A 16,273-nucleotide genomic window follows, 5' to 3' on the forward strand; every position below is an offset into this window, starting at 1 on the left:
GCCAAATCAAAATAATGCTAATTAGTGTGTCATTCTCTTAAATCTCCTCCAGTAAAACACTTGAAGATCGTTTGAAACTCGAAGCAAAAAATGGCACATTGAGCGTAGCAGACACCACAGTCGGCAGCAAACAGCTGACATTCACATTAAAGAGGGTAAGTTTTCCGACGCGATTTTGTTAATTCAGGAATGGAACATGGGCTTCCAGTAGCGCCATGCATGTGACTGACCTCAGCATGGCCTTCTCAGGCTCGTCCCCTGTTGAGGTAGCCATGTTCCTGTTCTAGCACTTTTCCTGCAGCCGGAGCCCCTCCGGGACTGGGAGCGAGCCCACAGCTTGGTGGAGGCTGAGCCCGAGCGGGGTCCCTGCTGTCCTGATGGAGGTGGGCCCTCAGCGACCCAGAGCTGGCAGTGCTGGTGTGGAGCGGGCTGTGGGGTTTCTAGGTTGCTGGGCCACCTCAGTGCATCCTTATAAAGTGAAAGCCCTGAATGTCCAGGGCTTAGAATTTGGGGTAAAATGAAAATAAGATGCCTCTAAAATTAGTGTTTTGCAAAAAACCAAAGAAGCACTAATAGGTGCTTGGCCCCATGGTGTGGGGTCCGGCAGAGGCTGTGAACCTGTGTGGGGAACTATAGCAATTTATGTTTGATTTTACCTGTTTGTATCATTAGAGCAATAAAATTGTAACTATCAAATCTAATGTTTAGGAATAATTAGGGATTTGTTTAGTGTCTAGTAAAAATCTTCTTTGATACTAGGTGTGTGATTGATTTAGGTGAAATCTCAGGTTTTCCCAGGATTTTTGTGTATACTTTTTTTTTAAGTAAACTCTATTACCAACATGGAATTTGAACTCACAACCCCACTGTCAAGAGTCACATGATCTACCGACTGAGCCAGCCAGGCACCCCTTGTGTATACTTTCTAATGCTTGACTGGATGTAAGGAGAAAGTTCATGCTTTAGTATTATTTACAGTTGTTCGGTGGCAAAACTAGGATTAAGGCCCAAATCCGGTTTTCAGGTTTCCTGCACTGCAGTTTCTCACCAGACCATCGGCCAGGCTGCTTCTAATAAGGTGTGGGGCTGACACATGTCCGCAACCCCCCTTCTCTGGGCCAGCCTGCTGGCGACTGTGGGCGAGCAGCTGGGGCAGGATGGCGAAGCAGAGGGAAAGGAAACTTGGTTGATGAGCTACCTGCCCTCTCGGTCATACGGGACTGGGCACGTAGCGCGGATGTCGTCTGGTGCGGCCTGCCAGAGAGAGGCTGGTGAGCGTCCCTTTCCGCATGGGGCTTTGTCTGTGGACAGTCACTGCTGCTTCCAGGCTCCTCTGGAGGCTCCTGCCTCTGTGGGGAAGGCCTGGCAGGACTCTGCAAAACATGCTGCTGCAGACGGAGAGGGGCTCCTGGGAGACTGCTCCCCCAGCAGACCCGCGGGGACACGCCCGGGACGGCTGTCCACGCCGACGGACGAGCTCCTGCACCTGTTCATCTTTATTCGGCCTGTCGCTTTCCAAAATTATGTGGACAGGAGACCCTTTGGGGGATACTTCATAATGTGACGAAACCAAATATTAAGTCACCAGTGCAGATTGATCCTACAAGGGCCCTGATACCATAGTTCGGTGAGCTTGTGTGCAGGCTCCTCCGGGTTTCTGGGTGTCCCATCAACAAGTGTGTACCCTGGGGTGTGTGCTGTGGAGACTCAGGGCGAGACAGACGGGGCTCTTGCTCCGCAGCTGTCCGTCTGCTGAAAGGACACACCCGGCTGTGTCCTTACGGTGTGGCAGGTGCTCCAGCAGAGGACGCGGCGCTGTGAGGGCGTCTGGTGGGGCTGGACCCAGACCGTAGGGCCAGGGAGGGGGAGGTGCTGTGAGGTCGGGTCTCTAAGCTGCATGGGAACCCTGAGGGGTCAGGCACAGTGCCAGGCAGCGGGTAGCACTGAGGCAGCCTTGCTTGAGGATCTGAACGAGAGCCCGTGTGTGTAGGACGAGGTCAAAGGGAAGAGGGTCAGAGCGGAGACCGCGCGGCTCCAGCCCGGAGGGCCATGTGAGGTGCTTACCGAAGTCCAAGTGGGACTGTGGGAAGCTGTTGAAGAGTTGGAGTTAGCAGAAGACTGACCCTTTTTACTTCTGAAAACTGACCAGCTGTTGCCCAGGGGGTGGAGCCAAGCGGCAGCTGTGGGGATATGCCAGGAGGAGCCGACGAGGGGGGATTTATTAGGACTCTTGAAGAATAGTAATACTCAGAAAAAGCACTTAAGGATTTTTTCAGAGCCCCAGTCTCGCAGATCGCTCTCCATCCCCACCTACTCCCTTACCTCGCAGCATTTTATTTTAAAATCTGAAATAATGCCCACTGGAGGTGAGCGGGGACATCTCCTTCAAGAGCAGAATACGAAGGAGGATTTTAGGTGCGCAGAGTAACACAGGTCAGCGTAAAGCAGTCTCATAAGGGGACCAAAAGGCAAACTTTCCAGGTTTTAGAACTTATACCCCACCAGTGCTTTCTCAGTTTACCTTTTGTGCAGTTCCAGCGGCTGGAAATATCTTTCTGAGCTTTGCATTCAAAAGTTGGTACCCTCAGAACCATCAAATGTGCTTTGAAAACCAGGCGGCTCTGACCTCCATTGTGGGTTCTGCGCTGGCTCTCTTCTCTCTGAGAGCTGCTGCTGACAGCCACGGGCCTCCTTGGGGTGGACGGGGCCACCTGCTCGGCCAGCACGAGCGTCCCCACGGGAGGCATGCCCTCGGATCAGTCAGCCCGGGAGCCCGTGTGCCCGCGCCAGCCGGGGACCTGCAGGCGACTTGTCTGCTGAGCCCTTGTCCAGGCTTAACAACAGCAAATCTCAGGCTTCCCAGGGGAGTTGGACTTTTTGAAAGCAGCCAACGATTCTTGGGAATCTGTTCTGGTGATTGATCCTTAATTGTGGTGGCTTACAATAAATGCAACTGTTCGTGTGTGTGTGTGTGTGTGTGTCTTTGGGGCAACGTAAATAAACCATTGGTCCTTGCTAATGCCCGGCTTGGCCCGGCGGGAGCGGAGTCTGGGGGCCAGACTACGTGTCCTAAGACCCCCAGGCAGCTTTGCTCCCTCTGCCCGGCTGTGTTGGCGGTGTGACGGGGGTATTCTCATGGTTACAGAAGGGGGTGTCGGTGTTTTCTTTCTCTTTCTCTCTCACGTAATTTTCTCCCTTAGTCCGAACAGCAGAAGAAGCAGCAGGAGGCTGAGAAGCTGCACCGACAAGAAAGGAAAACCCTCCGTCGCTCAGCTGGTCACCTGAAGTCCAGACACAGACGGGGCCGGCCATTCCACTGACTCCATGCTGCCCACGGCTCGGGAGGAGCACCCAACTGACCATCGTGGCAGCACGCGGAACAGTTCCTGTAAACTCTTGGTACCTGCGCACGGTAAAGGTTTGGCACCTGTCCTCATGCCTTCTACAGCAGACTTGGAGACCGCCCAGTCACCCCCACTGGGCAGTGCGTCGCCCCATGACCTCGGGGCACTGTCTGTATGTCGTTGTTCCCTGTAAACACTGTCTGTTTTCCCTCCGGTTTTAATCAAGAGAGGCCAGTGGTGGTTTTCTGACATTGTGAAATGTGGACCATGAAATGGAAGGTTATCCTGTTGTAAAAATGCAGATCAGCCTTGTTGTAGGTGCATTTTCCTTGCGGGGCCTGCTGCCCTTCGGAGTTGACCCCCAGGAACCTGTTCCTGTCTCACCGGAGCTGTTGTGCGGGCCGTGTTTGCATTTCTGTATTGGTAGTTTGTGACTTGTTTGTGTTGGGGGGCAGTTTAAAACATTTTTATAAAAAGAATATAATTTAGTAAATACCTAAGAAATGGAAGCTACTGGTCATTCTCTTAACTTTTTACAAGATTAAATACAGATTTTTTTTTTTTCTGTTTTTTAAAGTGCAATTTGAGATAAACTGGCTGGAGAAAACATTTATAAAAATAAATACCTTCATTTGAATAGCTTCTTTGAGAAAGAGCCATTTTTGAGTTAATTTGAAAATTGAATTCGGTTTCCCTAGTTCTCAGGAATCAATGTGATTTTGGAGGTGTGTTTCTTTACATACAGCTGGGATGGGGGCTCTTTGGCCGCTAAATGATGGAATCTGGCTGGAAATGCGCTCCGCGCAGAGGGAGAGCGTGCCGGCGGGACCCGGCTGCAGGCTGTGCAACTGGCCTCACCGCAGCCGGCTCGCGGCGCCAGGCTCTGCCGGCTCGCGCTCCTCTCTTCCTCCTCCTGTTGCAGCGCTGCTCCTTAGGCCTTCAGGTCTCCCCCACTCTCTTTCCTTGGCGTCCTTCTGTCCCTGTTGTATCTCTGTTGCTTCGGTACAGACATATGCCCACTTCTGAGAGGTGCAGTCTGTTCACAGACTGGCTTTGCGGTGTGTGTGTGTGTGTGTGTGTGTGAGATGTGTGTGATGTGTCTGTGACGTGCTGTGTCTGGTGTGTGTGTGGCTTCTGTGTATGGACAGACACTGTCACGAGTCTAGTTACCTGGGCACCCACCAGCTTGTGGGCCGGGACCAGAGGCTTCACCTGTTTCCGCCCTCTGCCCCTTTGGCCTCCCGTCCCCTGCCTCCTCCCAAAGGAAGGGGCCTTAGCTCTTGCTTGTCTCTGTGTGCACGCTGATGGCTTCCTTAGAGGGAAGGATTTCGGAAGGTGGGGGAGGCTGCCGCTGGCCGGAGTGTGTCCCCAGGGCTGGGCGGTTGTGCTGCAGACCTGTATCCTGGGGTCGGGGCCTGCCGCATACCTGCCTGGCTTTCCCGGGGCGTCTCTCTCCCTTTCCTTCCTTCTCGGCGGGGGCCGTGGGGGGGCCTCCCTGTGGCGTGGGGAGCCGGTAGGCCATGGCGCTGAGTCCCAGGCGCAGTGGCACGAGCTCGCGGGGCGTGATCGTGTGCTCTGTGACACGGGGCTGTGTGTCCAGGTGTGGCCGGGGCGAGGGCCTGGGACACTGGCAGCGGAACCATCCAGCCCAGGGTGCGATCCCGGCCCTGCTGCCCACCAGCTCTGCAATCTTGACTGTTGAGCCTCCTTGAGCATCCGTTCCTCCTGTGAGATGAGCCCAGGCCTCACTGTCATGAGAGTGAGAGGACTGGCTCCGTGGGGAGAGCACCGAGCGCGGCGTGCGGCCGGAGAGTGCTCCCCAAAGCTTGTCCGTCACCTGCCGCCCTTCCCGCACCTCAGCACACGGCCCTCCGAGTCCGAGGATTTCTTACTACCGAGGCTTTTCCAGGGCGGGATGCCCCTCGGCTTTTGTCCTAGGGCGTTCCTGAAAGGGCCGGTGGAGGACCTGAGCTGCATCCGTGTTGGCCATTCAGGGGAAGCGCAGCGAACAGACTTGCACAGAAACTGGCCCGGCCCCCGGGCTCCCTCACCAGTGCCGTGCGCCGGCCCCGCCCCTCGGGCGCCGACATTCTCCAGGTGCCTGCGACAATCCTCACCTTCCTCTGCAGGACACGTCGCGTGCTCTGGAGCGTGTTTGTTGTAACAGATGACCAGCCCTCGGTTGCAAGTCTCCGCCAGGAACCCACACGCGGGCCGCTCACGGCCCGGCCCAGGGGTGGGGGCTTGGTTTTCACAAGACGGTCCCGGGCGCTCCAGAGTGGTGGCCTCTCCCCTGGTCCTGCTCCGGATCCCCCTCATTCTCTAATATCCCTGGCCTGATGCCTCAATATATTTTTAAGCAACTATTTTCAAAAAAGTTGTTTTCAGCAGTCGGGGCAGGGAGTGGGGAAAGTGGCTGGGGCGTGCTGGGGCACCGTGGGACATCTGGGCCCTGGCTGGTTTTGCCCCTCAACCTGGGCAGTGAGCTACTCCCAACTTGGACACCTTTCTGTACGCATGTTATACTCCAGTGAAAAACTCCTCTTAGAAAGGAATTATTTTAGCAAAGTCACCTGTACCCATTATAACAACTTATTCCCATCAACCCGCCGAGATATATTTATTCCAGTAATTTTCTGTTCTATAAACGAGCATATACACACGTGTTAGTCATCTAGTGGGGCCATACTGTTTATGCTCTTCCTCGCCTGGAGTTTTATAAGTAATTTTCCCAAGTGTGGACAGAGCGATGTCCTTCATTCTTCTGTATAAATTTCAGAGTATTTTATTGCGTGGTTCATCCATAAGCTAACTCTTCTATTGGTGATCATGCTTAAAAATCCACAGAGGGAACCTTTTAAAAAGTCATATCTATAGTAAATATAACCCAACTTACTTTTTTCTTCTTTTTTTAAAAAAAGATGTATTTATTTATTTTAGAAAGAGTACGCATGAGTGGGGGTGGGACAGAGGGAAAGGAAGAGAGAAAATACCCAGGCTGCCTACTGAATGCAGAGCCCAGCACGGGACCCGATCCCAGGACCCCGAGAGTACGACTGGAGCTGAAATCAAGAGTCAGACGTTTGACCGTCTGAGCCACGCAAGTGCCCCATAAATGGACATAGTTAAATGGACATAGTAACTTCATGAAACACCTGTATATAACGAAGCAATCTAAATGTCATTTCCATTTTTTCTTCTTTTTTTGTATATGGGATTTGAGAGAATTTCAGTTCTCTGGTTAGGATATAGTTTTAGCTTTATCCACCGTTTGTCGAAAGAGCAGAGGCAAATACCTTGCCACGTAATCAGACTAATCTTAATGACATTCTCTTCAGTACCATTTATGGAGTGTTATTACACCTACAACTCTGATTACTAAGAATTTCCTAGATGCCGGGGTGGCTCACTTGGTTGAGCATCTGCCTTCAGCTCAGGTCCTGACCCTGCATCGGGCTCCTTGCTCAGCAGGGAGCCTGCTTCTCGCTCTGCCTGCTGCTCCCCTGCTTGTGCTCTCACGCTCTCTCTCTGACAGATCCAGAAATAAAATCGTCATCACTGCCCTGACCTTGGAGCTTCTAGAACACTCTGGGCGTTCTCTTAAGCCAGGGCCTTGCAGATGCATTTCCTCTGCTTGCAGTGCTCTCCGTCGGCCGCCGTTGGTACGTCTGTGTCACACTTCAGGGCACAACCACCCTGTGTAAAACAGTCCTGCCCCTGCCCGCGGCGCTCTTCCCACGCCTTTACTGCAGCGGGTACCCAATACAGTGAGCTCGTAGAAGACTTCTTCTTATGGAGAATTTCAGACATACACCAGAATAGAAAAACAGCTTCATGATCTCCCGTGTGCCCATCACCCACCTCAGTAATTAACAACAAGTCTTTTTTCATCGTTATGCTTACCTACTGGCCCCATTACTTTTAAATATTTTGATTCCAGGCATAGTATTTTATCCCTTCATACTCATGGAGCCTTTTTTGTTTATTTATTGTTTTTGTCCCCCACCCCGCACCCGAATGCAAATTCAGTAAGTGGAGGGATTTTTTTGGTCTGTATTGTTCACTGCTGTACACCCAGCCCCATGGCTGGCACCTAGTTGCTGTCTAATAAATTTGTATGAAGTGACTAGTTAAATGGAACTTTGGATTCAGTACCAGAGGGGCAGTTCTCCGTCGACAAGAGCCGTTTCCGGGCTGGAAGGCCTCCCTGGAGTAGCTCAGGACAGTAGGGAAAAGGGAATCGGAAGGAGGGATGGTCGACAACACTTGGCAGTTGTTGGATATAAGGGAGCAGCGGATGGGACCTGTGAGATCAAGACCGGGTTTTCCTTAAAACAGGAGAAGCCCCAGCATGTCTGTGTGTTTCTGGGAATCATCCAGGAAAAGCAAGAAGTGTTGACATCAGAGAAGACAGTTACTAGAGTGACACCGTAAGTAAGGGCAGTAGGTCTCTATCGCTGTGTAACAAATTACCCCAAACCTAGTGGCTTGAAAGAACAGAGTTACCCAACCGTGTCCGCGGGTCAGGAATTCAGGAGCAGGCTGGCTGGGTGGCTGGGATGCAGGGTCTCTCACGAGGGTACAGTCAAGACGTCAGCCAAGGCTGCCTGGGCTGGAGGACGCCCTTCCTCGCTCAGATGCCCAGCTTCAGGCTGGGGGGCTCAGTTTGTTGCCCCGTGGACCTCTCCATGGGGCTGCCGGAGCCTCCTTGCGACACAGCAGCCCAATTCCCGCAGAGGTGTCCGAGGACGTGAGGGACCAGGATGGAAGCCACCGTGCTTTTATCACCTGTACCAGAGGTCAGACGTCATCACTTACTCTTTTTCCCATTTATTAGGAGAGAGTCACCAAGTATAGCCCATGTTCAGCGGGAGAGGAATTAAACGCCATCTTCTGAGTGCCAGGGGCATCAGGCCCCATTATTTAAATGAAGTGAATACGGTACACCTGGTGAGATTTGAATTTCAGATGAACACGTGACTTACCAGAGTGAGTTCCATATATCACATGGGCCATACATTAAAGAATTATTTGCTATTTATCCAAAATTCAAATTTAATGGACGACCGTATTTGTGTTGGCTAGCTCGGGGAGCCCTAAAAAGGATCTGTAGACGTAGTTTAGAATCAGCACAGTAGCGAAGGAGGGAGGGGGTGTAGGACACAGGTCGAGGCAGTGACCTTCCATAGACACAGGTCGAGGCAGTGACCTTCCATAGACACAGGTGCAGGTTGTAGGGGGAGAAGAGGCAGGGTACTCGGGCGTGTTCGGGGAGGTCGGTGGTGGGTAGGCAGATAAGGAGCAGGAGGCAGGTGGACATTCCCTTCCAATTGCTTCTGTTTCCTCCTGAAATAAGAAGCAAGATTTGAACCAAAGTGAACTACCCCCACCGGCCTTGTTCTGAATGTCTGTGCTGACATACCGAGCTCACTCTTGATTCAGAGCCTTCGTTCTGCCTGAATCTCTTAATCCCCAGTGGCCTGGTCTGATCCTTCTCTCCGTCCTACCTCCCCACCCCACCATCATTTCTGGAGAACACCCGACTGCTTCCTCAAAGTAATGAAACACAGGACATGGAGTTGAGAAGTGCGGGCTCTGCTTTTTCTCTTCCCCTGGTTTTATTGCCTCCCTGGGTTTCCAAAATTCTATCTCAGTGTTTTCATATGTTGTACTTTGTCCCACGGTAAGAAATACATTTGACATTGTGATACAAAACACATGTATATCCAAAGTGTTATAACCCGTAACCCATAAAGCACGCTGGGATTGTTCTAGTCTCTCCTGCAGCAGTTCCCTCATCCTCACCTCCACCCATGTGAAAGGCTCACACCCATTCAACTGACTTCACAACCCACTGATGACGGATCCAGCCCCAAGCTGAAAATCCCTGCAGACCCTAACACCTGGGTTGTGTTCTGGCATTCCAGGAGCGCAGGGCAGAGCCCGCGAGATTTGTTTCTCAGATGTGTGCTTGCGTGTAATCATGATGCACTGTGTAGTGAGCCATTTTGCTGGACCTTCCATGATTTTTTTTTTTCTTTTACTAAATGCACAAGATGAATATTTAACTCTTTTTTTTTTTTTAAAGATTTTTTATTTATTTATTTGTCAGAGAGAGAGCGAGCGAGAGTGAGCACAGGCAGACAGAGTGGAAGGCAGAGTCAGAGGGAGAAGCAGGCTCCCCGCGGAGCAAGGAGCCCGATGCGGGACTCGATCCCAGGACGCTGGGATCATGACCTGAGCCGAAGGCAGCTGCTCAACCAACTGAGCCACCCAGGAGTCCCTATTTAACTCTTTTTCAAAGCTCTATCATCAGCATCGTTTAAATGCAAAACAGATTTTTTTTAAATGTTTATTTGAAATAGAGAGCCTCACTCATGGGCGAAGGAAGGGACTAGCAGAGGGAGAGGGAGAGAGACTCCAGCAGACTCCCGTGCTGAGCGCAGAGCCAGACACGGGGCTGGATCTCAGGACCCTGACCTCATGACCTGAGCGGAAACCAAAAGTCTGGAGGTTCAACAGACGGAGCCACCCAGGTGCCCCATAAATGCAAAACAGATTTTATACAAGAAAAGCTCTTGTGGTTTTATAAGAAAATGTAAAAGTGTTTATAGTTCTTGGGCAAATTTTCAATGCATTAAAAACTTGGGGATTTTACTTGATTGATTTTGGTTTTGAAATGATTTTCAAACTTCATTTTTCCTATGCAGCCATGAGACTGAAGCAGAATTATGGAGTTGACACTCATTGCTTTTGAGAGAATGTAGAGGGCAGGGTTCACAGAACCATTTAACGCTTGGTAAGACCTATTTCCATGTTACAGATTCCGTAGGAAACTTGCCTCTTTGACATACGAGAATACCAAAAGTAATGTATTTTAGTCCAAGGAAGTCCACAGTAAATGAATATGTTGAGTTTTAGAGTGACTGAATTGTATTCATACTTTGAAAGAGAAGAACAAAGTATTAGAAAACAGTGTATATATGTAAAAATAAATAACTAGATGCTCGATTATTTTTATCAATATCCCTAAAAAAGTTGGCATAATTTATTTTCTCCCCCTGGGGAACATACAGGATAGTCTTATATTTGGAATTACCTTCTATTTAGGCACAGCTAATAACGTGATTTAGGATACCATACCTCTTCTTGAACATGCATGGAAAATTCCAGTCCTAGTAATTTTTATTCTTGAAAGTCAGTTTTTATGTCCATGTGAATTTTCCTAAATTAATTAGTGCCATACAAAGATCTAACAGTTATGTCCAAATGAGCTATTTTGGGAATTAGGGTGTGTCCCCTACTCAGAACAGGTACCTTTCCTCATGCCTGAGCACGTACTGGGTGGAGAAATTTATTGGAAGATACGCTTGCTTCTGCCCGGCTCTCCTGATGGGGAGTGGGAACCCCTGATGGTGGTGGGTGCCTACAGGGGGATCGTGAAAGTCATAGGGCCACATGCCTTCCTGTTGGGAGGGAGGGGGAGCCCACCTGTATTTTTCTAGAAGATTTGGGTTTCTTTCAGACCAGGACAGGCTCATGAGTCTGAGAGTCAAGATTTGAAGGAAACTTCGCGTTGAGCCACAGCACCTGCCAGCTCGGAGTCCCACCGTCCCACCGGTGAACTCACTGTCCCATCCGTTCCCGCTCACACAGCCGGCTGATGAGCGTCTCTCTCCCGTTTCAGATCCTGCAAGTGTGAGTTCAAAACTGGGGAGTTGAAACCTTCCTCCCCACCCACCCCTTCCCACCCCTGCTGGTTCTGGCTCCCACGGTTCTACTCAGCGAGTTGAGGTCTCCCCCCGCCCACGTCCCGAGGCCTCGTCTGCATTCCTGCACAGTCCCTCCTTCCGGCCAGACCCCACCTTCCAGGCTCTGCTCCATGACCAAGGACCGGAGTCTCCTCGTCTTGCCAGATCTAAGACCGGACTTCTCGGACTGTGCTTGACTCCTTTGTCACGTTGGACACTGTCAGGCCCTTGGTCTCACGCCGGCTCCTGTCCTCACCACCCACCCAGGTGCTGATGTGCTCCAGGATTTCTTCTCGCCCCCCTCGATGTCAGCTCCCCTGGATCACTGATCACCCGTCCCGGGTGTCACCCGGCCACCCACCACAGCTGTCCCCCTTGTCTGTGTGGGCCACTGGGACCTCAGGCTCAACGTGCCCAAAACCAGACCCGTGGGCACCATGCCCCCCGACCCAAATACATGTTCCTCCCGTCCCTTCTCCTGGGTCACAAACTGAGGTTTGTGTGGCTATTGACTGGCCACTCCCTGCCAGTGACCGGGCGGGAGGCCCTGGTGTGGAACCCGCGTGGTCCGGCCGTGGGGGGACGGGCGGTGCCCGCCGAGCATCCTGAAGGGGAGGCCCACGACCAGGCCCGGGAGGGGGCCTGCTGCTGTGTTAGGGAGGTGGTGTCAGGACCAGCCTGTGAAGACGGGAGATCAGGGAAGAGGCTTGAAGGACATCTCGGGGAGGAACATTCCAGGCTGAGATCCCGGAGAAGCCCCCAGAGGCCGGACAGCTTGTGAAACAGTTTCTGAATCTGCTGATTTGGAAAATGGCAAATGCCACGGATCTGGGCCGTGCTCTGAGCCACAGCAGAGACCCCCGGGTGGCCACGCAGAGGGGCAGACCCTCATGACCGAGCAGGAGCAGGCTGGTGTCAGTCAGCCACCAAGGCCTGGCTCTGCCACATGACGCCAGGGTTGCTGCACGTCCTGTGCCCCCGCCCCCGCCTTCTGGCAGCCCCACCTCCCCTCTCCCCCCCTCCCCCCCCTCCTTCCACCCTGCGGCCTCCCCACCAGGGCCTCCTCTGCACATGGAGGGCAGCGGACCACGCTGTGGGAACCTGAGCCTTTCGTGAAGAAGGGCTGTCAAACCCGAGAATGGAGTCTGCTGAGTGGAGGCAGCAGAAGGAGACCAGGGGAGGCCCGGGTCGGGCCCAGACTCGCTCGCGGCACAGCTGCCCGTCCGTGGCCAAGTCACTTAACCCGTCCGTGCCTTGGTGTCTGTGTCTGTAAAATGGGTTTAATAGTATCTGTCCCCTAAAGACTTCAGAGGCTGTTTGTGAAGCTTAATGAGTGAGGTCCATTAAACCCCTCAGAAGAAAGGTGTAACTAAACACAAAGCACTATTGTAATTAGCTCTCAGGCTCTTTAAACCAGGTCGCATCTTGTTTTAAGAGAGTTGCCACGACGACGGGTTTGTTTGAAAAACACATAAAAAAGGTGTGGCCATAAATCTCACAATAATAACTAAATTTACTTTGCTGGTTTCTATCATAATAAAGAACCGTCTAGCTCCTGACCAAGAGTCACGCTGGCGGCAACCGTCACTGCGACTAGGGACGCCGGCAAACTGTCACCACAGCATGGACGGCACCAGCTTCCCTCTGGGGCACACGGCAGCCACTTCATAACTGATTTGGGGTTAATGAGCTCACAGTGCCTGACACTCCGTAGGCTCTGGAGTGGAGACATGTTCATGGCACCGGTAATGCGGGTCCTGTTAGCGTTCTCCAGAGAACAAACGCACAGAACAGAAGAGATACGTACAGATTTGCTGTGGGGGCCTGGCTGACATGGTGATGGAGGCCGCCAAGTCCCCAGATCTTCCATTAGCAGGCTGGGGCCCCTGGGCAGCCAGCATGGCTCCGTCCATGTCCAAAGGCCTGAGAAGTCGAAGAGGCTGTTGCCGTCAGGAAGCCAGCGGGCTGGAGACTCGGGAAGACCTGTGCCCTGGTGGTGCCGTCAGGCAGGAGTTCCCTCTTGCTCTGCTTTTCTGTTCTATTCGGGTCTTCGACTGACTGGGTGAGGCCTACCTTCATCGGGGAGGGCCATCGGCTTTACTCAGTCAACCAACTGAAATGTGATTTCATCCAGAGACTCTCAAAGACACCCCCGGGATGATGTCTGACCAAACGTCTGGGCATCTGTCCACAGGCCATCAACCAGTGCAGTGGCATTCACAGAGCCTCAATAAGTGCCTGGCATGGAATTCAGCACACAGGGAGCTCTGGGTCCAACCTTGTTGGATGGATCAGCGGATCAATGGACACATGGGTGTGGGGAAGCTGCTGGACTCGACCTCGTGCTTTATGGACCCTGCGCTGTAGTTGGGGGCCCCAGCGAAGGTTTGGGAGCAGATATTAATAAATTACTGAAGTTTCAGAGAAAGGTGAGGCTAGGAAGATAAGGAAGAAAGCGGAGAGCACAGCTCCTAATTCACCCACAACGGGAGCATGAGGAGGGCTGGGTTTGAGGCACAGACACCCCAACTCCGAGGATTGGCTCCCTGGCAGCTGGGTTCTTCCCTCTTGGGAAAGCAAATCCCGTCCGAGGCCCGAAGGCCTCGCTGGCTCCAGCAGTCCACTTTGAGCTGCTGGACCGCCAGGCTTGGAGCTCGGCGTGTGCCCCCACTCGGCCTCCTCCTGCGCACTCCTGGGAAGGGGGCGCCCCCCCATCCCCAACAGGGCTCAGCGCGGCGGAACGTGAAACTGCAGGTGCGCGATGAGGGCAAAGACTTGATTGCCTCACTGGGACTAAACTAAACTGACCGGAGGGGGCGCCTGGGGAGCTCAGTGGGTGAAGCCTCTGCCTTTGTCTCAGGTCATGATCCCAGGACCCTGGGATCGAGTCCTGCATCAGGCTCTCTGCTCAGCGGGGAGCCTGCTTTCCTCTCTCTCCGCCTGCCTCTCTGCCTACTTGTGATCTCTGTCAAATAAGTAGATAAAATCTTTAAAAAAAATAAAAATACAAAATAAACTGACTGAACACACTAGCTCTTGGGGATGTGCCACAGATGGTCAGATAGGAATGGCTTCAGGAAAAGCAGGCTTTGAGATGGAGAAGAAGGAAGAACGTGCTGGAGACGTAGGAGGAGGGACAGGGCTGCGAAGGCAGGTTAGCTGGAGCTCCAGGCGACTCGGCCTCGTGGCCTCCCAGAGCCAGCACCAACCCGGGAACCTTCCTGTCATAGGGACATGGATCTCAGTGGGGGTTGGGACAGGGAGACCAGGGGACAGACCCGGCTGAGAGCTACAGACTGGTTTCCTCGCAGAGGTTTCCTGCTGGTGAGAAACCGCCGGGGCAGCAGCAGGAGGCAGGAGATGGGGAATGAGGAGAGACGGGCCCGCGGGCCAGGGGAGGAGGGCAGGTCCCCGGAGGTGAACAGCGAGGGAGGCCTCATCCCTAGGCTGGGCTCCAGGCAGCAGGGCCCGGCTGAGGCCGCTGTCCTGAGCGGCAGATTGTTCCAGGCCTGTGGGCTTCTCTGCACCTGGGAGGGGCACCCCCTCGGCAGAAGGGGGATGGAAGGTGGATCTTTGAAGAATCCTTTAAGAAATTTCTGCTGCGAAGTAATTATTTGCCCTCGGGGTTTGGCCCAGCAAGCGGGGTCCCTGCCTTTCATGTAGTCAAGGGCAGCCCTGCAGGAAGAACACGCAACGTGTTCTTTCTTCCTGGAGAGTCGGAGGCAGGCGCTGTGTGCAATCAGATGAAAAGACTCGGGTTTTGGGGCGGACACTGGCCAGCTCGCCCTCGGCCTGGGGAGTGTCCGGGGGCCGCACCATCCAGGAGCTCCGTCCCTACCTCCCGGCTCTCTGTTCTTCAGTTTTCATTACTACTTTCGAGACCTTAGCTAGTCCGTGCCCGAGGCCATCCATCCGCGTTAGCCTTAACCTTCAAATGAACTACTGGAAGCCCCAGCAGGCAGGTCCCAGGAGGTCGGCTGTGGTCTGCTGGTTCTCAGCCCATACAGACACAGGGAGGGGAATGGCGGGGTGGGGGGGGAGGGTAAAACCATGCACCTCTGCCCACTTCTGGTTCCTGGCTGGGACCTGGTGACCAAGGTGACATCCGGCAAGGTCAGGAGGTAGGGACAGAACTCTCCCCATTCTGGAACTGAGCATGCCCTTTCAAAGAGGCCTGGGTGGTCTGCCCCTTTGTGAATTTTAGCAAACAAGTGAAACAAGTTTCTTCCGGTTGCTGGTAACCATAGCAATGTCCTCCACAGGGACCATTCTCCCCACCCCCACTGGGCCTCCCAGCGGCAAGGACCAGATCTGCCTTTTACCATAGCTGCAAACTTGGAAATCTTACTAAAACATGCTGGATTTCTTCATCTGTAAAATGGGCATGATTATTTCTACCTCACAAGGCTGTGGGGGCATTTAATGAGGTAAGGTGTGCAAAGAACCCAACAGTGCCTATTAGATGGTAGGTTCCTAGTGGGTGTTCAACATCACCACCTCTCCACCAGCATGGACCAGCTTCACCACAGGGTGGCCCTGCAGGGCGCCATTCTGCCCGAGGGACAGTTGCCTGACTAATGACAAGATGGCGCCCGGGGAGCTCCTGCTCCAAATGAGGTCCCAGGCCCTATGTCGGGGACATGGGCTCCACACTTGGGCCACAGACACCGAAATCATGGAAATAGGGTTCCTGGAGTCCTGGGGTCCCCTCCCCACTGCCTGGCCCTATTTGTGCCACCACCTGTTCATCAGCTGAAGCCAAAATCTCCAGTAGATTGTCCCTCCTCCTTCCTGATACCACCTGCCAGGTACTTTCTGTCTTTCCAGAGTCATCCCTTTGGACCAAGAACACAGGAGACTTCCTTCCTGGCTCAGGCTGCCTGGTGGTCTGCCGACGCCTACCTTCCCTTCTCTCGGGATGTTACCAAGACCCCAGGTGGAAAAATCCCTTCTCATTTCCCGGCCGTTTTCTGGATGGGAATGAGCCCCAACCTTTGAATGAATTTCGAGTGTTTCACCGCCTCCATCCACCGCAGCCTTTCTCCCTTTGGTTTCAGAATCCCGATCTCCTGGGTTTCAAACAGTTGCCTTTTTTCAAAAGCAGGTCTGTGGTTTAAATCACTACACAGGGCACCTGGGTGGCTCAGTCGTTAAGCGTCTGCCTTTGGCTCTGGTCAG

At 53.0% G+C, this 16,273-nt stretch overlaps 1 protein-coding gene across 1 annotated transcript in view; it reads left to right on the forward strand.

Annotated features, from left to right (window-relative positions):
* NOL10 (nucleolar protein 10) overlaps window positions 1-3,981 on the forward strand; it is an 85,309-nt gene extending 81,328 nt beyond the window's left edge. The window contains exons 20-21 of the mRNA XM_059132642.1: window positions 53-155; window positions 3,201-3,981. Of these exons, the coding sequence (XP_058988625.1) occupies window positions 53-155; window positions 3,201-3,320 (223 nt within the window). The 3' untranslated portion in view covers window positions 3,321-3,981. The remainder of the gene's footprint in view (window positions 1-52; window positions 156-3,200) is intronic.
* The last annotated feature ends 12,292 nt before the right edge of the window (window positions 3,982-16,273 follow it).

This window comes from Mustela lutreola, chromosome 9 (assembly GCF_030435805.1).
Source record: "Mustela lutreola isolate mMusLut2 chromosome 9, mMusLut2.pri, whole genome shotgun sequence".
Taxonomy (NCBI): domain Eukaryota; kingdom Metazoa; phylum Chordata; class Mammalia; order Carnivora; family Mustelidae; genus Mustela; species Mustela lutreola.